General features: G+C 35.5%; 1 protein-coding gene across 1 annotated transcript in view; it reads right to left on the bottom strand.

Annotated features, from left to right (window-relative positions):
• Positions 1 to 356: 356 nt before the first annotated feature.
• Positions 357 to 23,806, bottom strand: part of ERBB4 (erb-b2 receptor tyrosine kinase 4) — a 665,849-nt gene continuing 642,399 nt past the window's right edge. The window contains exons 26-28 of the mRNA XM_069474179.1: positions 4,381 to 4,428; positions 3,285 to 3,582; positions 357 to 802 (exon numbers count right to left, since the gene is read on the bottom strand). Of these exons, the coding sequence (XP_069330280.1) occupies positions 357 to 802; positions 3,285 to 3,582; positions 4,381 to 4,428 (792 nt within the window). The remainder of the gene's footprint in view (positions 803 to 3,284; positions 3,583 to 4,380; positions 4,429 to 23,806) is intronic.

The following is a 23,806-nucleotide window of genomic DNA, read 5'->3' as shown; positions in this document are numbered from 1 at the left end:
AGAAAGGAAGGAAGGAAGGAAGGAATGAAGGAAGGAAAAAAGGAAAAGGTGAGAACTAGTTTGACAGCAGGTAGTATTGCCTCATATTTTCTGGTCCTTCTCTAGCTGTTCCATTCTCCTGACCACCCTATGCAGAGAAATGAAGAAACAATGTAGTTCCTCCTGTCTTTCTCTTTCAGTCTTTCCTTCTAATGTTCAAGTTAGATAAGCACATAACTGTCATTGCATCTCTATATCTTCCTCCTGGAAGTGTCAAAACTACTGGCCTTGGGGGTAGAAGGAAGACCACCAGAGAAAGAGAGGGGATGGGGAAATTGGAGCGGGCGTGTCTCTCCGCCTAAAAACCACAGCTGAGCTTACACCACAGTATTCCGGTGTCTGTAGGGTGGAGGAGGCAGCACAGTGCCTGGCTTCAGCGAGAACTCAGAGAGGTATTCAGGATTCTCTGCCACAATAGGCCGGATCCGTCCATTCTGTTTATAAAAATATTTTGTGCTGTACTCCTGCAGGTAGTCTGGGTGCTGAAGGGTGCTCCGAGGTGGCAGGCTGTGATTCCAGTAGTCAGGGTTGTCAAATGCTTTCTTGGCCTTCTCTGGCACAGACAGTACGTTGTTCTTCAGGTACTCGGCATTCCCCAAGGCGTTGGCAAAGGTGTTGAGGTACAGTGGCTCATTCACATACTCATCCTCTGCCTTGGGCGGACCATTGGAAGCATTGTGATATTCGGGATTATCCAAAGCTTGAAGGTCTCCATTTTTTCTCCGAGAAACAAAAGGGTTCTCTTCCACAGGATTTAGGTATTCTGAAGGAATACAAAAGTATCAGCCAACACTTACTTTCTACAAAATGTTAATCAGACTCAAGTTATATACAATAGTTAGCTTCTTTGTCTAGAACAAGAAAGCCACAGACTTGTTTTCATGAATTCTCACAACTATTTGTGGATTACTATTGCCATATGAATAAAAAAAGGGTAAATGGACCAAAAATGTTAATGATAAAACAAGGCACCACCAAGGCCAGGATCAGAATCCCTATTTCCTAGATTGTTCTTTCCTTCTAAATGTATTTTTCTCTTTTGCATATTGACTGGACCAGATATTTAAATGTTTTTTGTTTCCTAAAAATCAGTAATTTCTTCTTCTATGCCAAGATGAAAAGGTGAAGTAAAGGAATAGTGTTTTTTAGTCTGTATGGTTTGCTATGAATGCCTATACAGGTAACAAGGATTTAATTGGAGATGCTTTACAGAAAGCCTTTATACATGGGAAAGGAAGCATCTAAGGAAAAAGCTCAACTGATAAAACAATTCTGACGGATACCTAATATGCCTCTAGTTGATTTGCTTAACATTACATATACTTCTGCTTAACAACAAAGCATAATCCTAACAGTTAGTTATTTCCATGGGCCAATCATAATCACAAAATAGCAACCTATATGAAATAGCTACTTTGTACATTGAAACCAATTAGTGCCTATTTTATATGGTCCATTCTAATAAACCCATCTAGTATAGGTATTGGCTTAAAATATTAAAAAATATAATGCTGATAGTTAATGCTGCTCTCTTCAAGCTTAATTCTACCTCCATGTCTATAATATAGACTACATATACATGTATGTACACATATATTATAGACCCTCTTTTTGTCCTCTCTTTCACTATATACACAAAACCTAAGCTATGGCTAGTTTAGAGTCAGGGCATAAAGATAGCGTAATTCTCTACTGAGATGCCACAATTTTGAAACTCACTTTCTATCCCCTATACTTAGCCCAAGATACAGAAAGAAAAATTCTATCAAGCCAAGGTTATTTTTCCCTGAATATAACTATACTGGATATAATTAAGTAATGAATATTCCACTATCATATATATGAATTATAGCTCAATAATTTAAAAGACACTATAGTTTCATCCTTACAATTCTGTGAAACAGGAAGCACAAGCTTTATTTTTCCTGCTTCATAAATACAAAAATTAGAGTAAATGATGTATGCAGGATACAATTTGTGTTGGACTAGAATTCAGGTCTTCTAACTCCTACTACATAATCCTCTTGTTCTACTATACTGTTTTTATTATTGTCCCTATAGGAGTAGGGTCAACTTTACTCTTAGCAATGAGCTTTAATTTGAAAAATATATGAAAGAACTTATAAGAAAGGCAGAATTAGACTACAACATCTTCCATAGAAATGGATCTCACTATTCAGAGATAAAACTCTGAGAATATTACAACAAGACTATATAGACTGACTTGCTCTTCTCTTAGAAGCCTTATATTACCCATTCAATATACTTATTTATTGTCCTGATGCAAACTTGTATGGCTGTGAAGTTATATGTGAAGGAGTAACTTTATGGTTGAGTTGACAATCTTTCCAGAGAGGATTCTGCTTTGGGGGGACTCTGCCAAATCTTCACAGAACCTATGCCTGTGTCACTACTGGGCCACTACAAACATCCAAATCTTCATTCCATTAAAGTTTTATATATAAGTATCTATTTATTTATCTGTGTGTCTAGACAGATATATTTTAATAGGTTATTTACAATATGTACTAAGGGATCTATAAATTATATTTTATAGGAGTAAGAATAACCATATAGAAAAGGACGTAACAGGCTCTAATGCACAGTCTTAAGATATAGTTTGCTGTTGACACTGAAGACCCTGAGAAACATGATCATCATTTTTTAATAACAACCATCCATCTTCTCTGTTTTGTGATGCTGTTAGCTGAGAAGGAAAAATCCTTTTTTTCCAAAATTGAAACATTATTTGATTTGTGTGTTTAACATTTCTACTACTATACAAAATCATTGTCGTACTTTGTAAAACCACAAATTATTATTTTCAAGACTTGGTGGTAGGCTTATAAGTATATACAAGGTCAAACTTTAAATTTTGAAGAATAAAAGTCCAATAAAGCAATGGTTCTGGTATCTTGTGATAGGCTACTTCATTCAAATATTCCAATAAGGATATGTCTATGTTATGCTTTTCAAGCTTGATTGTGTATACAGATAACCTGGGCATCTTGTTAAAATCCAGACTCCTATGCAGGTTGGGCCTGAGATTCTGATTTCTAAAAAATAGCTAAATAATGTGGATGCTGCTGATTTGGGGACCATACTATGAGTAGCAGTAGCTTAGGCCTTTCCTGGGTCACGAATGTTATCTAGTGCAGCTGTTCAGCAATTTCTATTCTAGGCTTTGTTTATCTTGATGGAAGTGAATATCAAATGGCAAACATTTCTGAATATTCAGTGCGTACCTTGTTTGGGTTTGTCTCGCATAGGAGTCATGTAGCCTTCTTCATCCAGCTCTCCTCGTGGGCTCCGTTCTGGGGCAAACACTGTGGGGTCAGCACTGTACCTCTGGGTGCTACTGTCCTCTTGGACACGGGGCGCCGCTGGCTTGCGTAGGGTGCCGTTACAGCAGGAGTCATCAAAAATCTCAGCTGTAGCACCCTGAGCAACTGGAGCTTCTGGGATTGTGCTGGTCGTGGCTCTATAGGGCACGGTCACTCCTTGTTCTGCAGCAAAACCCCCATCTCGGTATACGAACTGGTTCTGTTAATAGCAGAAACACATTTGGAGAGAAGCTGTTGTTAGGAGTAGTTGTGAAAAATGAATGTTCATAACCAAAAGGATATCAAAGCTAGTCTTTCAGAGAATAGTCATAGTATTTATTGATTTTTTTCTCTAGTGGCTAATGAATTTGAGTTTCAGACTAGAAACACCTAAAATTTCGATTTTTCTTAAAAGGTAAATTGTGGGAAAATAATTGGAAAGCATATATTTTAATTTTGCTAGCCAACTAAAACATAACCTAATAAAAAGTATTTGATGTCCCTTTCCCACAACTGCCTATTTTTAATATAAAATTCAAAGTGAATTCTTATGACAAATGGCAGTGTCACTCACTGAGACAATTATCTTTAAGAATAGAAGTACATTGATATATAATATTTTGAATGGTGCTATTTTCGTATTACCTTCTATTCTGGGATTACCATGAGTTTTTTAGTACCTAACTAGAGAATCATCACAGAAATTCTGACGTTTTAGTACATAACCTATAATCAAGGAAGTAAAGATAACCTTCCTCCACCAAGAAATGTAATTTATGAGCCCACGTAAATCCTTCAAATAAAAATTGGAAGCTACAGTTGATGCCTGACATCTGAACTTTGGATTATCTAGTGAGATAAAACACATCTACAAAGGCAGTTACATGATCTACAGCAAATTCTTAACTCACTGTTGGCAAAGGCAAAATGAAAAAATTATGTGGAGACAAGAAAGAGGAAACATGGTAAGCAAAGACCAAAAATCCTAAAAGATGAAGGTTGATTGTGAAATACTTACTCCCGACATGGGGGTGTAGGCAGGAGGAGGGCTGTGTCCAATTTCACTCTAATAGGAAAGAAAAATGGAATGATGGATATAATAAGAGGCAATATGAATGAAAAAAAAATTAAAAAGAAAAGAAAAGAAAAGCCACGAGTTGTATGAACCAAAGGGGAAAACGTGCACAACAGTGAAGCTTCCTAAACAGTAAAACTGTATTCATTCTGACTGCAAGCAAGTTTGTTTATGTGTTTTGAGGAAATTAAATCATTTAATTCAATCCCTGAAAAGAAAAATCATACAGAAAAAGTAAAATTTTTCAAAAGATTAAAAAAATAAGTCAACAATAAGCATTTTTCTGATTAACCCTGAGGAAAGGAAAAGCAATAAATAGCTATAGTTGTAAATCAAAAAGTTTCTTTCTTTACATGTCAAATGACTGAAATGACCATATACCATAGTATTAACTTTTCTCTTATAAGAAGAAATGTGTCTAAAAGGAGATAGAAGTAGATTTCAATTTGCCTGGATTGATTTTTGCAATTAAGCTACATTTATTTTTCACTATTTCAGCAAAGGGTCAACTTTGTACCTCTCCTTATAAAAAGGTACATACTATTTTATCTTCAGTCTTACTTTTTTCTTTTTAAGTTAAGAAACAGCAGAAAATTTGGAAAATCAATTTCTTTCCTGGAAACATGTTTTAGATTCTTTTTATGTATTAACATTTACAATCAGTCAAAACTAGATTTCAGTTAAAGAAAAAACAAAAAAGACATCTATATTTTTTTAGCTTAACACTCTATCCTATGGACTAAGTGAAAGTGGATATAAAAATACCATAAAATATTAAGAACAATGTTCCTTAGGGTAAAGAGAAGGGTTGTATGAATAACAACTCTGTTTCTTAATAAAAAATTCATTAAATACATTTCTTGAGAACCTACTGTCTATGTGCCAGGCACTTTTCTAGGCACTGGGGATAATGAATAATGCAGGCCAAACAGCTGATATTAGGAAGCTTGCATTCTGTACATTCCAGCTTTATCATGAGAACAGAGATGACTAAAATAAACTTCTAAGATGTCTACATCTTTTATATGAAACATAGCTAAATATTATTCCAGGTGAACATTTATATAATTTAGAAATTCATAAAGCATCTAAGAAGAATATGGTCCCAGGGAGATTAACTATTTAATGTAAACCAATTACAACTGGATCATGTAATTTCCCTTACCTAACAGTCTGTTGGACTAATCAAGGGACAAGTTCCAAACCCCTGTAGTGAGTTTACATCTTAAATTTCACCACAACTATGATGGCATAGAAAATATTTATCTTTTTTCTTCCCTAATAACCTAACAACACATAGAAGATTATAACAACAAAAGGTTAGAGATATATTTCATATGCAATGCATAGGAGGTAGTATTGTACAACAGATTGTTTTGCGACCTGTTAGAAGCCCTGAGCTCCACAAGTGGTGTGAATTTGCTCCATCATGAAACATCTGAGACCCTTATCTTCATTCTTGGCCTCTCTACTTTATTCTTAGAGAAGATAAAGTAAGATAATATATATAGATGAACTTTGTAAGTTCTGCACTACATATAAATGTAAAGGCTATATCAAATTTAAATATTCACATCTCCTAAATTGAATTTGTAAAGTCAAGCAATGAAGATGCCAAAGCTACTCATGAAAGAGGTATTTTTAAATGTTTACTTGTTCTCTAATCATCTTAAATATGGGCGCATTCTACTATCTTTTAGAAATACATGAAATCAAATACACTTGTTCATAAAATTTGAGAAAGGGATTTTTCTATATAAGTCCAGTGAGTTGTAAAACAGATGGTTCAAGAGAGATAGCAACTGCCTGGTAGAACTTTATCATATTACAAACACTGGCCTTACCCTCATCATTAAACACCAATTGTCTAGCAAATATTTATTAAATCTCTACAATGAACCACAAGCACTGTGGTAGATGCTGGAGACAGCACAACACACTAGGAAAGACATGGCCTCTGACCTTTTAGAATTTACACTGTACTATCAAATATTACCCGAGATTATTAGAAGAAAAGGAAAGAGTGGAATGAGGCCAGAGTGAATTTATTTCAATTCTATGATTATATATCAGAAGGCAAGGTATTCCAAAATATTCATGATTACCAGTGTCCCTTTCACCCCTTACCTTGCAAGTGTCACTGTACTAGGTAACATTTGACTAGAATGTTCAGCTAAGGAACCAGTATTGATTGCACATTTTTCGACTTATAAACCTTGAGAGATAAATGATCAAAGGAATAACTCACAAGTCGTTCTTCATCAGGAAACAGTTTATTATCTGTATTCATTACGTAAGCCAGAATGCCTTCAATTGTAAAGGCGTTGTAGTAAAGTAACTGGACCTCCTGCAGTTAGTCGGTACCAAGACGTAAAGCAAGGACATGCCCTATTAGAATGCATCCACTGTCCCTGCTTTTGACAAGTCTGTCAGTTAGCAACCTGCCAAATCTGTATCCGGACATACAGCCAAATAGCATCACAGTAATAGGAGCGTCGTCATGCTTTTCCCTGTTTCCAGCATTAAAATGGAAAAGATGCAAAGCAAACCCCTTTAGCATTCATTGTTTTTAGGGTTACTGGCTGCTTTTTATGTTTCTGTTTCCATTTTTTCAGTTTGCTTTTTTATCTATTTTCCATGATAAAAAGCACCTCATTCATTTCCCCCTGGAAGGGCAATACAGCTCCAAGGGAACATCTGTGAGGCCAATTAGCTGGGCTGGAAATGTGATATAATTGTTGTTTAAATATATTTAAATTACATGTTAATCACTATGTCATAATTTATAAGCTTTGAAAATAACTTTTTATACTTCAGAGCCAAGCCAGATTTTACTTGTTTTTGCTGTTTTTAGTTTGTAACAAGCTCTTCTCATTTTTCTCCCTCTCAATTCCCCGTACTTGAAGAGCTGAACTTTTAATATTGGAAAGAATGACAGCTGCAACTAAATTGGTGGAGTAAAAATTAAGATCCGCACAGCAGTCAAAATGAGCTGGAGTGACCTTAAAGTTCTAAGCAGAACAAAGCACTGCTCTCAGTTAAAAAGCTTTTGTTTTCTCATCATGCCACTTTCTGCTGTCCATCAAAGTCCAGCTCTGTGGATCTTTAGGAAGATGCACTGGGTGCATCTGTTCAATTAGCTGGCGGTTTACTGTCAGCAGGGCAGAGATAGAAAGCAGAGGGTTATGAACTGGCAGGTGATATGGACTTTGTTCCTGGTGGGGGGATTTGTAAGGGTGATAGATAGAATTGAGTTTAATTCTTTGGCTGTATCACCAGGACACTGTATGATTAACTTGAACTCAAATACCAGAGGTTATAGAGGAGGCAAGTGTCAGAAAATAAATCAAATACAGTGTTAAATGCACGTTTAAATACATCATACCCTAAAATGTACTTTTGAGTTGAATTATAAATAGTTGAACATTTATCTCATTATATGCACAGTATTTCTTATTTTTGTATTAATATTGTTCTTGAGAAATTTTAAATTGTTAACTAAATAGACTGCGTCCTGTCATACTTTTAAAAATAATTATAGAAATCTATTTTCTTAGGAAACAAAACTACATGCCGGATGCCTAACTTCTATCTAAATTAAACACGTGCTTATCCAGAGAGAGTTGTTTTTTAATCTTTAAATAATTATTACTTTCAATAGTAACTATAGGACTACAGTTTCTAGGGTCAAGAAATACTCTAAATCCTTTTAACTAAAATAAATGTGTCTCTGTAAGACATTGCTAATCCATCAGCACTAATTTATTATCTAGATACTTAACATAGTAACTGTTAAGGGTTCTCAACCTTTTATCCTCACTGACATATGTGCTTAACACTCTGATGGGCACTTCCACATTTTCACAGGTCACATAGCAGCGCATAGAAAATGTTTTCTGCATTACATGTAATTCCTCATGCATGGCAGTAACTCTGCGTCTCGCTCACAACTGAGTGTAACATCCCAGTGTTTTGAAACAGGTAGATTTAGAACCTTCATTTTTCATAAAGCAAACCAGAAGAAAGCAAATAAAAAGTGTCCATATATGCCCCAAACCAAGAAAGACTGGCCTGAGCTTATTGAGATTTCATCAGTTGAGTGAAATTTATATATATTACATATAATGTCTTTTGTCTATTTATGTATGTATTCATTTATTAATTAAATCATTTGTCTATTTGGTTTGATTATGTGGGACACTGCTTTTTTGAAGAAACTGTTTTACTTTATATGTGTGTACACACACGCATGCACAGAAACACAAACACAAAATAATAATGACCCTATAATCTAGGCAAAGGGATGGATACTGACTTGGGCTCTTTGTCCACTTTTCACTAACCTTGGTAACTTTAATCTTTCATTTTTTTTTTTTAATTCTTCTTCAGGCAGATAATTTGGTGGCAATTTAATCTTTCTTATATGTATCATCTACTCAATTACTTAAAAAAATTTAATGGAGGGGAGCTATGAATGGTATCAGTAAATATGAGTGAGAACAAATACAAAATTTATAAAGTCTGTGGAAATAGTGTCTTTTATAAACATTAGTAAATCTACTTTTCTTAAGTAAGCCCAAAGTCTGCTTAATTACAATGTCTATTCTGTTTTATAGATGATTATATGACTACTCTCAGGCAAAGTGAAAAATAGGAAGGGAAACTAATATATGTCATGTACCTACCCTATGCCATGGACTATTTTAGGTTTTATTTATTCTTATACCTTGCAAGGTAAATATCTTTATTAAAAATCGTAACTCCCATTTTACAGATGAGAAAACTGAGGATCAGGAAAGTTAAAGGCTCTGCCCACGTGCACCCAGCCATTGCTGGCTATCTATGAAGCTCATCACCCTATTTTCTTTTCATTATGTCACACATACATTTTTGACATGAGCATATCTATCTATTCTTTCTCATCTTTGCCCTTGCTCCTCCTCTGCATTGTACCTTAACTCTTTTCTCAAATAATTTCTCATGGTTTCTCTTTCTAGTTTTTGTGAAAAACTGCTGTTAAAGAGGCATTTGAAATGCATCAGCCTCAGGTATAAAATACTGATAAACCTTTACAGTATTGCCCCACCCAGCAGATTTGCACTCAAATTAGTTACAAGGACCTAAACTAAAAGAAAAACTTTAACTAGAGTATTAAGAGTTAATAGCACACACACACACACATATATATATATATATTTTATTCTTTCCTAAAAGTCCTTTTTTGCTGCTCTAAAATTGTGTGTGTGAATACAAACACACACACACATTTACCTACCTTGCCAAGAGAAAAGCCAGCCCCAAAGCAGGAGGAGATAGTTTTAAATAACTGGAGAGCACAAAGATTTTTCATGACAGCACTCTTGCTTATGAATTTATTGTTCCTGGTACAAGGCTTAGTCAATAAATACCTCTTCCTGCATGACTGGGGGTAAGTAAGCTATTGCATCCCCAGGCAGCAATTCCTATACCCTTTCCAAATATCAGTAGAACAAGAGAAAATTTCCCCGTAAAATATTTATGGCGAGATGAGTCAATAAAATGAAGCTGAAAATTCCTCACTTTACACCTTTCTGCTTTAAGTTGCTGCTCTGAGCAGTATTATATGATGGAATCAAAGGATGTCATTAGCACAGTCAAAAAAGAAAGGGCATAAAGAAACACAATTTTACATTAATGCCAACATTCCTTAGCTTCATTCAAGATAAACAGTAAGAATTTTGTCACCCTTCTTGAGATTAGTAATCACACAGAATTGATCTCTTTGTCCTGGTGCAAGTTCTAAATGTCTTTCTTTTGTTTGGTTGGTTCTGGTAACATTCTCTTTTTTTGCCTGTTTCTATTTCTTTTCACAAGCATGTTGTGATAATTGAAACTTCTCCCAATTATTACATAGCTACTTGCTAATGGATGTACATAGAAATCTAAAGAGAACATCTAGGACTTTCTCAAAGACCTCCCAATAATTCTTTTCTGTTAGGAAGGGTATGTCATTTTTCATAATTTTTTGAACACATGTTTAAGAACATCTAGTTCTTATTGCAATGTCTTTAAGAGCAGAAATGAAATCATCAAGCCTTTACTATGTCCAAATTCTAGAGTAGCCTAACTGATTTTTCAAATGAATCCTAAAGTTATCTCTGTTTAAGTGCTTTTTATTCCAACGTCATAAGGAGTATTTGATGAAGATTTTTTATATTCATACACAAACTAAGAAAATTAATAGCTTACAACAAAATAACGGATGCTTATTTAACCCACTCAATCTAACACATTGCCTTTTACAGGCTATTAGCTCATTTGTGGGCTTGCTTTTGTTTTGTTTTTCCCATTTTTCACATGTGGATATTGTTTAACAGCAAATGAATCTTGTTCACCAAGATACTATGTATAAGAGGTCTACTTAGATGCCAAGATATGCACCTGAAAAAGGAAAAAAGGTCCACTTGGAAATGTTTGTTAATGGTTATTTAGAGTTATTTTATTTATTTGCAAATAATAAGGCAACAGTGAAATTGTCAACCTTCTCTTTAGCAATAATCCAAGCTCAGGAAGTTTTATTATATATTCAAAATAACAATGACAGCATTTAGAGCAATCTGTGTATGAGAAGGTAAAAATATGAAGGGCGTAGTTGTGAACTGGGGGATAGAAAACAAATAACATAGGAAATAGAATTGCAAATTTTAGGAACCTAATTTTGGCATGTCGATTTTACTCAGTGTTTTAAATGATAGGAGCTGGCAACAAGCACACAATTTAACATAATACAGATAAAGCCTTTCAGTGCTCATATCATTTCAATGTGGACCAAGTTGGAAATATCTTCAGTTATGCTAGTTTATGCAAACTGTGTACCAGATAAAAAGTGAATTTGTAACAATGGTTTATTCATCCAACTACTGCTCTTTAAGCAACCAGGTGGCACAGCTGTTGCTGAAAGTAAAAAGATTTCTAACAGTCCACCTGGAGTTAGGACAGCTGGTTCGTGTGAGCTGATCTGAATAATGTACTGTGGATACTCGGGTACAGCAACTGACAGAACAAACAACACATGACTGTCCCATCAGCCCAGAGCAAACACTGGTTACATTTCACAGAAACAGGCTGGTATTTACAACTGATCTGGGCAAAAATGAGTATCAGATTGAAGGCAGCACCCCAAGAGAAAAAGCTCTCCCCAAGAGGTACTTACTGACCACAGTCTAAACAGATTTTACCATTTTTGAAAAGACCCCAAATCTGATTTTGCTACATATAAAAAAGAAGAAGAAAAATATACAAAGCATTCCTACATCTATTTTTGAACCACTCTGGAATTTCCTAAACTAAAAAATGACCAATACTTCCTTAGTTTTCCATTTACACTGCTTGCTGCCAAAGTCAACCTAGATTAGCTAAGATCACGGCCATAATAATTTTCTTTCAGGTTCTAAAATGGTTAGCATTTTACTAAAAAAAAAAAAAAAAAAAAAAAATGAAGGAAGTAAAAATTAATAGAACTGAAACCAGAGAATTTATTTTAAATCTGACATGAATACCAGAGATGACCATTTCACATTCTTTCTATTTTACGCCAAAGTGATAGAGACGGCAAGCAGCTTTACTCAAGACACAGCTAAATACTAACAAGGAAAAATCAACAGTCCTAATTAAAAAATATCTTTATAGTTTGCTATGGGGAGAAAAAAATCCTCTGGGGATCCTTAAGATTATGAGTCAAGGACAGCCCAGGTGAACCTCTAAAACAGGTGAAGTCTGATCCCAGTGTTTCCTCACCAAGGATACTGTCTCACTCTCAAGCCCATGATTCTTTACTCCTCCCTCACAGATTCCTGGGCCCATTTATTCCTGTCCTGGTTCTATAGGAAATATAACTGTATTATCCTGCTGTTTCAGGTGTCCCATTCTGGGTCAGTACCTCCCACCAAAACGGTTTTTTTTGTCTATACTCTTACGATCTCCTCAGGTATGTGGCTTTAGCTAAGCCAGAGGGCATCTATTTGGTCTGATAAATTAATTTGGAGAATTTTCTCAAATTGGTGTTAGTGGATCATGATGGACCTACCTCAGGTAACACTGAACGATTGAAGACCAATCCATACTCTTATGATTAACTGCTGGTTTGATATCTCTACTGAAATGTTTTACAGCACTTCAAATGTCACATTTCCTAAACTGAAAGGACCGTTTCCTCTCCCTAATTCACTGGTCTTGGCTTGGAGAATGGTATCAATAATATATGTACTTGCGTAAGTCAAATATCTTACTGTTATCTTTGATGTCTCCTCTACCTCACTCCTCGTATCTAAGCATCCAAGGTCAACCCTTTCAAACAGCTTAATATCTCCAGAATCCAACCATTCTCTCCAACTTCATTGCTATTATCTTAGTTTGGTTAAGGTGACATACAGTTTATTATTCCAAGTGGGATACACTGAGGGTAAAAGAAAGTGCTATTACTAATCATGCCAGGATAACAGGAGTAAACTAGGACTTGCTAGGGAAAACAGGCACTCACGATAATCTCAGTTATGGTTTCATTTCTTGACTAGAGTACTCAAAAAACCTTCTAACTGGTCTCCTTGATCTTAGTCCTTCCCTTCACTCTAATATTCACACTTCATTCCCCTCCTTTAAAAACTTCAAGACCTCCTATTGCCCTTCAGCTAAATAAAGTCGATTTCTTGTGGCATTGGAGGCTTTGGTGACTATGCTCCTTGCCAATTTCTCCAGCTTCATGTCCTTGCTCTCTCCACATATGCCTCCAGTCAAAACAAATCACCGGCAGCTTCCATAACAAGCCATTTCTTCTCTCACCCTCAGGCCTCTTCCCAAATTCTTATCATTTCTTTAACTCTCTTTCTGGCTTCTTTCCCTTGATTGTATGTTAACCCCATGAAAAATTATCATTACTCTGATTACATTTAATTATTGATTCAACAAATATTTACCAAGAACCCATTAAGTGCCCCACAATTTATCAACTGTATTTCAATTATTTATTTCATTAGTATGTCCTTTCTTAGACTATGAGTCTGCGTGGAAAAGGACTCACTCTAACTCACTATTATATTTTTCATACCTAGCACAGTGCTGGGGCATGGCCAGAGTGGATGTTCAGTAAAGTTATGTCGAATCAAAGGATGAAAAATGTCTGAAACCCAAAGAGAGGCTCTATTAATGAGAATTTCAGAGATCCATCCAGTCAGTCAGATATGTTTTGAAGAATGTAGAATTTCAGCATTTTAAAAATTATATATTATTCAAATCTTACTCTGCAGATAAGGTGAAATTGAATCCAGATACAAGTATCTGAATATTATATTTTATCTAATACACTTACTTGTCAATATCAGTTACTATTTCTGAAGACACTGTTTGAAATCTTAATTCTAATGGCAAAATTTTAAAAAAATATTATTACAAATGGTGAGTGGTTTTGAATGCAATGGACATTTCATATCCAGTTATAAAACTTCAGGATTCTATCACTAGTATCACAACACTCCCTTGAGACATCAATATATTTCCTAATGCTTTGGAGGCCTAGGAAACCAGGTTTTAGATTTTATCCCTGAAGAATATAAATATTTAAGTAAGAACAATAAGGAAGACAGACTTTGTGGATAAAGAAACTATAGGCAGATGCAAAATGTATCCTATCTCTACAAGTGGTACATACCACCTACCTATGTTTCTGCATCGTGGTGCACAGAATAGAGACATAGGGAAGGACTATTTTAAACTTTTCAAAAAATATTTTTAAGATAATCATGGGTAAGTAGTACAGAAAAATCAAAATTATAAGTCAATGAAATTCTAAATCAAAATTATAGAGGACATGTCTGGGGCAAAGGAAGTAGCTGCAAAAGAGTGCTTGACTAGAGAAAAGCCTGGCAAACATCTCTGCTGCCATAGATAAGTATTTCATGAAGCTTTGTGTCCTCATCTGTCAAATGGGAATAATAATGCCTGTACTAACTGCTTTATGAGTTTTATATGCTCACGTTCATGCCAAATATCTTTTAATAAAATAATGTAGTATATAAATGTGCAACATGTTTTCTTTCTCTAGTAGGTTAAAGAAAATATAGCAGAATGCTGAATTCTCCAAGTATCACTCACACCAAATGAACTAAAATGCTACAAACTAAACAAGCCTATACTTCTTGTATACCAGCTAAATGATTATCTGTGGGATGGTAGAGGTTCTTCTGCAAATTTTGTATCACAAATTTTATTTGAAACTACTGTAAAAAATGATTTCTGTTATTAATGTAAATAAAATAGTAAAAAATAATTTACAAGCTTTATCTGAATATATATTGACTAATACATCATTTGTAGCTATTTTAAAACATAGGTTTGAAAATTAAAAATGCTATAGTTTTCTTCGTGCAGCAGTAATCAAAGCAGGATTTCTTAGAACTCTTCACCACTTAGACGTAGAAAGGTAAATATTAAATATCCAATAATACAATCCTTAACCAACTAAAATAAATTAACTGAATGACCTAACAGTAGAGATTATGAGAAAATGAAATAAAAAATCTTTATTATTTTTGTTCTCTTTAGATGACAAGGATGAGAGAGTTGATGAAACACAAACACTAGAAATTCACATTTTGGCAGAATATGTATTGGCCTTGAATTTTTTTGAGTCACTTCTACTGAACAATTGAAAGCATCCAGACAGACTCCTAATAAGACATGTTGCAGAATTCACTCTGCAGCATTGTCAACAGGCCAAGGAGAAGTCCTCAGTGCTTCAATTGCATTTTGTCTTCCCTGTGATTGCCGATCTTTTCAGGGAAAGCTGATAAACTAAACAAGGCACATAGTCATGAAGGAAATGTTTGAACTCTCATTCCTTGTTTGGTGGAGACAGAATTCCCCTGTGTCACCTTTTTAATAAATTGGGATCTGAAGCATTTTATAGATTTTAAAAACATAAAAAACATGTTCAAGAAAGACACACCTTGGAAAGCCAAATTACAGAAGGGTGCTTAAATTTGCAACTTTAAAGTAATTTGATAAATAAATTGGAGCTGGGAGAAAAATAGAATAGATTAGACTTTTCCACATATTCTGTATCCCAGCTATTCTACCGACGAATACCAAAATAAACAAACAAAAATGTACTAGAGAGATGAGAGAAACATCTGCTGTATTTCCTAGGCCACTTTGTCATTTATTATATTACTAGCACAATTATTATTTACCGTATCTAAAGAAAGATATTAAGCCAAGGTGCAGCTATGTTCTAATGAAAGAAAATAGTAATACTTGGTCTTATGAATATATTTACAAGGAAGAGTATGGTTGTCTCTTTTGCCGTAAGTCTTAAATATTAGGCACCCCAAGCTCTCTTAGGAACCTTTACTGTTTTTATCCTTTATAAATACAGCTAAGACTTTTAGAAACTGTATCTAATTCATCAGTATCATCTTTTAGGATAACAGGGTCCTTAAATAGACAATCAACCAATTTTATTAGTACCCTACCTCTTTTATTTCTCCCAGCTTTACTTACCTAAGTATTAAAAAGACACCTAGTAGCTCAGATTTTGGTGAACAAATTTAGATCTAGACATCCTTGTCAAGAGTAATAAATGACAAGAGGATATTTTGATCATTCCTTGTACTGACCTTAAATTCTTACTGGAAAGTGACCAAAAGCTCAGGTGAAAGCAATTAGAAGTAATATCATCATACTGGCAGCAATTCTGTAATTTTTATTCAGTCTGTTGCCATATGAAAACACACTGAATGTCAATTATGCAGGAGGAGAAGATATTTCTAAGGCAGCTTGACACAAGCCCAGGCTGTGAATTATTTGCTTTGAAATGCCTTCATATTCTCCTGCTTGGAAATTCTGGTCAAGAGAAGAGCAAAAACAAGTAACAAGCTCATCCTAAGTCTATAGACAGGTGAACATTCATAAAACGTTTATCAGCCTACAAATAAAATTTTAAACATGCTGGACCATCCTCCCACAGAAGAGAGGAAGGAAGTACAATAAATAAAGTGTGCTTCGTTATTATATTAAACTTCCAGGGTACAGCTCACTCATCTCGAGGTTCTAAATACCACAAGCCCCAAAGGAAGCTATCACTAACATGCTATTTGAAACTAGAAGCACATTAATTCCTGACAGCAATTCCTCCCACATGTTTTCTAATCTCCTCTATCCAGAGGTGGATTTACCTTGAAGCAATGAAGCGTAAACCTCAGAACCTTCAATTATAGCCCCCTTCCAAGGCCTGGTGAAGAACTCAAGTCATAGGTTCACATAATGTGGGGATTTTATAAAATTTGCAAAAGTGAAATTTTTTATTTTCGCATTCTTTTCCTTAAATGTGCTCTATCTCTACTCTCAATTATAAATGTCTGGCTCCACCAAACCTGGATCTGTCCCTACTCAACCTTCCCTGTTTCTGAAAATGTTCTCTACAGTATATTTTTATCAAAATTACATTTTATCAAAAATGTGGCATCCACGAGAAGCCACCGTGCACATCCAGAAGACTTTCTTGGAATATCTTCTGTAGCAGAGAATGTTTATTCCACAATTTAACTGAGGCATCTGAGCCAAGGTTAATATGCTTTAAGGTTCCAGATCGTAACACTTCGAAATTCATTCAAACCCCTCTTCTTTTGGAGACTCATGCCAAATGATTATACCACGGGTCCTTATCTTTGCGACTCTTATCTACAGTCTTTGGAGGTACTTTCCAGCACTCAGAGAGTGTTCATGTTCATTGGTGTCACTCAGATTGCTCAGTCATTCCTGGCTCAGTTCCAACACCTTTCACCATGAATCCCACTGAATACATTATATATGAAGCATTATAATTCCTGAGCTTCTTCCTTGCCTACAACCTTATCTCTACTGCACTTTATCCACCATGTGGCTACACCTTAACATCACTGGGGAAAAAATTCTCATTATCAATTAAAAAAAAATTTCTCTGACTATAGCCTCTTATTCCTTCAATTCATTGATTTCTTTTCTCCAATTTAATCAGTTCTTCTGCCTTTTTTGTGCTCCTCAATTAATTTTATTTATTTATTTTATTTTTCCAGGAGGGGTTTTGAAGTATGTTAGATACGGGTTTGACTCCTGTGTTACTTACTAGTTATGTCACAAGTTACTCAACCTGAGTCTCAGTTTCCTTAGCTTAAAATGGGGAAAGAATGCTCTCTCCTTTTTGTTAGTACTATATTTTATAAGAATGTATATAAAGAACCTAGCATAACAGTCAATTGACAGTAGATACACAATGTTAGTATCTACATAATTATGTATCATAAGGCCGAGTGTGGTAGTTCATGGTTGTACTCCTAGCACCCTGGGAGGCTGAGGTGGGAGGATCGCTTGAGCTCAAGAATTCGAGACCAGCCTGAGCAAGAGCGAGACCCCCATCTCCACTAAAAATAGAAAAAATGGCCAGGCGTGGTAGCGTGTGCCTGTAGTCCCAGCTACTCAGGAGGCTGAGGCAGGAGAATCACTTGAGCCTAGGAGTTTGAGGTTGCTGTGAGCTATGATGATGCCACTGCACTCTACCCAGGGTGACAGAGACTGTCTCAAAAGAAAGGAAAAGAGAGAGAGTGTGTGTGAGAGAGAGAGAGAGAGAGAGAGAGAAAGAGAGGAAATTTGGGAGTCCCCTATCAATCTGTTAGGAAACAGAGCTAAGAATGGCAGAGAGAGAAAAGGATTAGGTCGTAGGCAACTGTACTCTCTATGATATGAACCTTCAACCGAGTCCACCAGTTCTGTTTTCTTTATAATCTACCAAATTCACAAAGTCTTGGTGTGAATTATTTTTTGTTGTTGGAGAAATGAAAGAAGGGACTGAGTTGTGGAAATTAAAGAATGGGTGAGAACCAATGAAATGTGGGAGAGCAGCACCACATGAGGAACTTGGAACCTGGGAGGAGAGAAGAGCTAACAGTTATTGTATAGTTTGAAGAGCTTTACCTATTATTGCACTAAATCTTCATACACACCTATTTTAGATATTATTTTTATCTTCATTTTAGAGCAGAGTAAACCAAGAGGTTAAGTAAGTGGCCAAGTTTACACAACTAGTAAGTACGGGAGCCTGGATTCAAGGGCAGGCAGTCAGATCCCACGGTATACTATGTTGCCAGATTATTTTTTTTTTTTTTTTTTTTTTTTTTTTTGAGACAGAGTCTCACTCTGTTGCCCAGGCTAGAGTGAGTGCCGTGGCATTAGCCTAGCTCACAGCAACCTCAGACTCCTGAGCTCAAGCGATCCTCCTGTCTCAGCCTCCCGAGTAGCTGGGACTACAGGCATGCGCCACCATGCCCGGCTAATTTTTTCTATATATATTTTTAGCTGTCCATATAATTTCTTTCTATTTTTAGTAGAGGTGGGGTCTCGTTCTTGCTCAGGCTGGTCTCGAACTCCTGAGCTCAAACGATCCGCCCACCTCGGCCTCCCAGAGTGCTAGGATTACAGGCGTGAGCCACCGCGCCCGGCCTGTTGCCAGATTATTAAATTGCTTCATTCAGCACTTTATCCTCGGTAAATTAAAAGAAAAAATAGGGAAGCAGTTTGGATGTCTTCCATCTGTGAATTTAGATTCAATAAAATTCTATCTAGTGCTCAAGGGACAGAGAAACTCCCATCTGACATATGTGTTAAAATTTCATTCTTAAGTTTCCTCATGCCAAAATTACTTCTTGCCTGAGATGAACTTTTCTACAAATGTATGGTGACTTACCTTCCCCTAACTTCTGGACTTTTCTCCACCTATTCCCATTCCTATTATCTTCCATCATCTCTATTTCACTAGTTCACTTGTGTCTAAGAATCTTCAGATGCTCATTATTCTAGAAAAATTCCTCTGACCCATCTTCCTCACTGAACTCACATTCTGTCTCCTGTCTTCCCTTCATAAAGAAGAGTTTTCCAAAGAGATTCACACCTCCTGCCTTACTCCTCATTCAATTGTACTCTACCGCTTACAAGTTCTACATTCTACTGAAACTACACTTAAAGATAATAGCAATATGTCATGAATCTAGGATAATAATGGCTTCCAAATCAAAATGTAACTTCATTTGAGCTCCAGACACATATTCCTCACTATTTAATGACTATATCTACTAATATTCCAAAATATTAATTGTATTTCCTTATTCTACTCCATTTTCATACACTAATAGTAATGTTAACATCTTCCTATTTGCCAAATTAGAAAACTTGGTGTCACCCTTGAATTCTCTCCATCTCACTCTGCAACATCCAACTGGTATCCAAATCCTGTTGTTTCTATCTCAAAACCATCACTTACATCAAACTTTCCATTCTATTTTCTCTGACTCTGGAAATAAATTAATCTCTCTTTGTTTTATCTCACATATCAAAAAGCTGCCATAATTTTCTTACTAGAAGCCAAATCTGACCTTTCCATGCCCCTGCTTAAGCACCCTTATTTGCTCAAATGATCCCTTATGCATTCTCTGTGTCCCTATTATTACACTTTCTCATTGTATTTTATTGGCTAGTTACTTATTTGTAAGTTTCTTGAGGGCAGGATTGGATATGGCCCTAGTAAGCAATAAATTAGATCAGATACATAATAGATACCTAAATAAATGTTTGATGAATGAATAAGGTATTGAAAGAAGAGATGCTCTTTGCCACTTGCCTGAATTAATCATTATTTGAAGGAGGTAAGTAGAAATTTCTAAATCTGAATTAGTGGATAAGCAGCTACTAGTAAGACCATTCAGATAGTCCCTTAAAGATCAAAATTAACATTTATGAGGAATCTGATGATAACAAAATTATGAAAGTCAAAATTCTTTACTGATATACTCATCTTAAAGTAGGGAGTACTGACCTTATAGCTATGATTAAACAGCAAAGAAATGTCAGAGGCAAAGTGAGAGGCAATGCATCATTGTGGTGAAGATTGCAGCCTCTAGGACTCTAGAGCCAGGCTGCTGGGTTCTGTCATCTAACAGCTGTGCCTCAGTTTCCTCACATACTAAATAGGTGATAAAACAGTGAACAGGTAATATTAATAATAGTAACAATAATAAATACTAAAATTGTAAAAATAAATAGAAAAAACTAAACTCAAAGGGTTTTCATGAGATTTGATAAACCAATATATATTAGATTGACACAAGATAAGGGATAATAGATATCACCTATTATTATTTACTATTTGAATAATCTAATACTTTTATAAATATGTGTAATTACTAGGAGTAAAAGGATAAATTTAATCATTTCAACACAGGAATATTCAGTAGCATGGTCTCTTTAACATAGAACTACAAAGAGACTCTAACTAAAAAGAGACTATACCAGGCTCAAAATGAATATGAATTATGTATACCTCAATATCTCCACTATGCTAGGAATTTTAAACATTTTTTCTCCCAGCGAGGGAAACAAGTATAAATGTTACTAAACAATGTCTGTGATTATTGTTGGAAAAAGCAAACCAAATTGGTTGTAGATTAAACTTCCAATTTATTTCCCTTTCTGATTTCCACCATGTCTTTCATCACAATGTAGAATATTTTGCAGCAAGAGATATGGTCGTAGAATTTGGATTTTTTTCCCATGGTAGTCTAACCAATCTCTCAATTCAGCTTTTGCTCAAGTGTAATGAGAGGCTGATCCACAGCCATTCATTTACAGTGTCTGAGTAAAAACTACAGAGCACAAATTAGCCTTTCTTTAGAACGCGCTGGTATGTCAGAATTCTGAACTGAAAAGGGAACTTTTCATTTGGGCAGGTGAACGAGGAAAGGGACTGAAACACAAGATACTTGTGATTAGGATATGTTCAACTGCAGAAAGTGCACAAAGGAAAGCTGATGAGCAGGCCCACCCCCTACTATCCACAACCATCGTCTCCATTCTCTTTCGTGGAGTAATCAAAGGATATTCTGAGCCTCTCAGAATGCCATCAATCCTTATTGAGAATGAAATAGAACATCCCTCTCTCTCAAGCCTTTGCAGAAGCAATCATCATAGCAGGCTGGCCTGAGCAGGGAGCTCTGGCAGACAAAGATGGATTTGTTAAAAAAAATAAATAAATAAATATATACATACATAAATAACCCCCCAAAAAATCTGAATAGAAAGTTGATGATAATGTCCCAATTCTATTATGTAAAGGGTAAAGAAACTCACAATTGTACTCTCTAGGTCTGGACAGTAAAGAATAGGCTTCTTGATGAGATTTTTCTGATAATTTAAAACCAAGCTGCAAATCTTGTGGCAGTAATACTAAAAATTAACCATCTAAATGATTTAGATAAAACATTCATTATCATTCTAAATCCAAGTATCTTCTATAGTTGTCCCTCCCTCCTTTTTGTTTCCTTTCCTAGCTTTGATTTTCTCCTTTAGCACTTTTTAACAAAGAATGGAAGAAGCTTCTTCTGGTTGTTCAAAAAGGCATCTTGTGCTGGCTGATAATTACTCCAGTGTAAAATAAAGATTTTCAAAATATTCTTTAATGCCAGACTTCCCTTACACAAGCAGTGTTTCGATGGCACATGTTGTCTCAGTGTTGTAGAAACATGTTTGGCAGGAGCCAAATCCAGTACTGATAAGAAGCTACAAACAATAAGTACAAGAAGTTCTTGCAGGTGAATCATTTTTGAATGAATAAGTCACCCTACTTGGAGCCAGAAGACCTGATACTGGTTTGGTAGATGCTAAGCTCTGAACCAAGTTACCACATCACTGAGTAGGCCAGGAATTTGGGGCACTCTATAATTGGGATTCTAGTGTGCAAAAAAAAATGCCAAATATGCCAAAGTGCTTTGTAACTTCAAAGCACTGCTCAACTATAACTTAGTTTTATGAATGAAAGTTATTTTTTGACTTTCTATTACATTGCTTGTAGTAGACTTTGAGGATGTGAAGGGGTAAGGGTGTTTTTCAAAATATTATTTTGTAAGTTAGAGTAAAAAAAAGGTTTCATAAAAATTGTCCCAAATATTTAAAAAACAAATTAAAGAAACTAGAAATCTATATCAGTCTTTTAATGAACTTTATTTGAATAATTATTAGGCTTATATTTATATTTTAATTATTATTTATTAGAGATGATATATTGATCTTTCCTTTTCTTTTACCCAATGAAGGGTGGGAATTAAAAGCATAGAATAAAGGCCAGACAGATGTGGGATCAAACCTCACTTTTTACCAGATGAGCTGGAAGCAAAAAGACTTTGTCTCTTTCTGTTTTTTTTTTTCTGCTTTTGTAAAACGGGAATGGTAGTGCTTTTCACTTATCCTTGTAATGCAGGTTGAAGTTAATAAATGTAAAAAGCCTAGAGCAGAGCCTAATACATGAATTTGCAATCAATAAATGGTAGCTAAATTCAGGTGTGTGCTGAAAAATTTTGAAACATTTGTTAAACTTATAAGGATCCTTTTATCTTCAAGTATGTATTATACTTATTGAGTCCCAATATAGACATTGTTCTCCTTGCTTTTTTGCTTTGACTTTGGCTCTATCAACTCTATTTGATCTTCCTGAACCATTAATTTTTTTTTAATCTATTTTTTTTAATTTATTTTTTAATTTTATTTTATTTTTTTGTTTTTCAGCTCATTATGGGGGTACAAAAGTTCAGGCTATATATATTGCCCATGCCTCCCCACCCCCCCGAGTCTGAGCTTCAGTTGTGTCCATTCCCTAGACAGTGCTTGAAGTTCTGACTGGGGGGATGCATCACGGGATGGGTGCACACCTACATGATGAGTGCGATGTGCACTGTCTAGGGAATGGACACCATTAACTCTTGATTACAGGGAGTCTCACAGAGGCACAGAGGAGACAAAACAGCAGCAGGGGCTTGGGTTTCTCATTGCACTCCCGTTAAGAGCCTTTTAAACCAAATGATCCTAAATCTCATTAGACTTGAAGTCAAAATCAAGATTTCCATGGTTTTGACCTGACAGAACCAATAGAGGACTGAATACTAGACTTAGACTTGAAAGACTGGAGCATGGCTTCCCACCTCTCCCTTAGAAGCACAAGGACACTGGGCTATGAGTTTTATCTTTTCCAGTATCAGTTTATACTTCTGTAGGATGAGAGGGTTTTTACTAGAAGGTCTGTAAGGTCTCTTGCAGCTCCGACACACCACGAGTACATAGTTACTTATGCATACACTTTATACTACAATAGCACATCAGTGGCACAAATTACTACACTTAGAATTGAGCTATATACTAGGGGCAAGGACAAACCACCCTAGTTATAGTTCTATTCAGGGAGAACATGGTTGAAACAAATGTCCAGACAAGGACATACAGGCTATGGAAAAGGAAGGAAAAGCAAGTGGCAAATGAGAGGGAA

This window comes from Eulemur rufifrons, chromosome 1 (genome assembly GCF_041146395.1).
Source record: "Eulemur rufifrons isolate Redbay chromosome 1, OSU_ERuf_1, whole genome shotgun sequence".
Lineage (NCBI taxonomy): Eukaryota > Metazoa > Chordata > Mammalia > Primates > Lemuridae > Eulemur > Eulemur rufifrons.
This window is presented reverse-complemented; position numbering and strand designations above follow the sequence as displayed.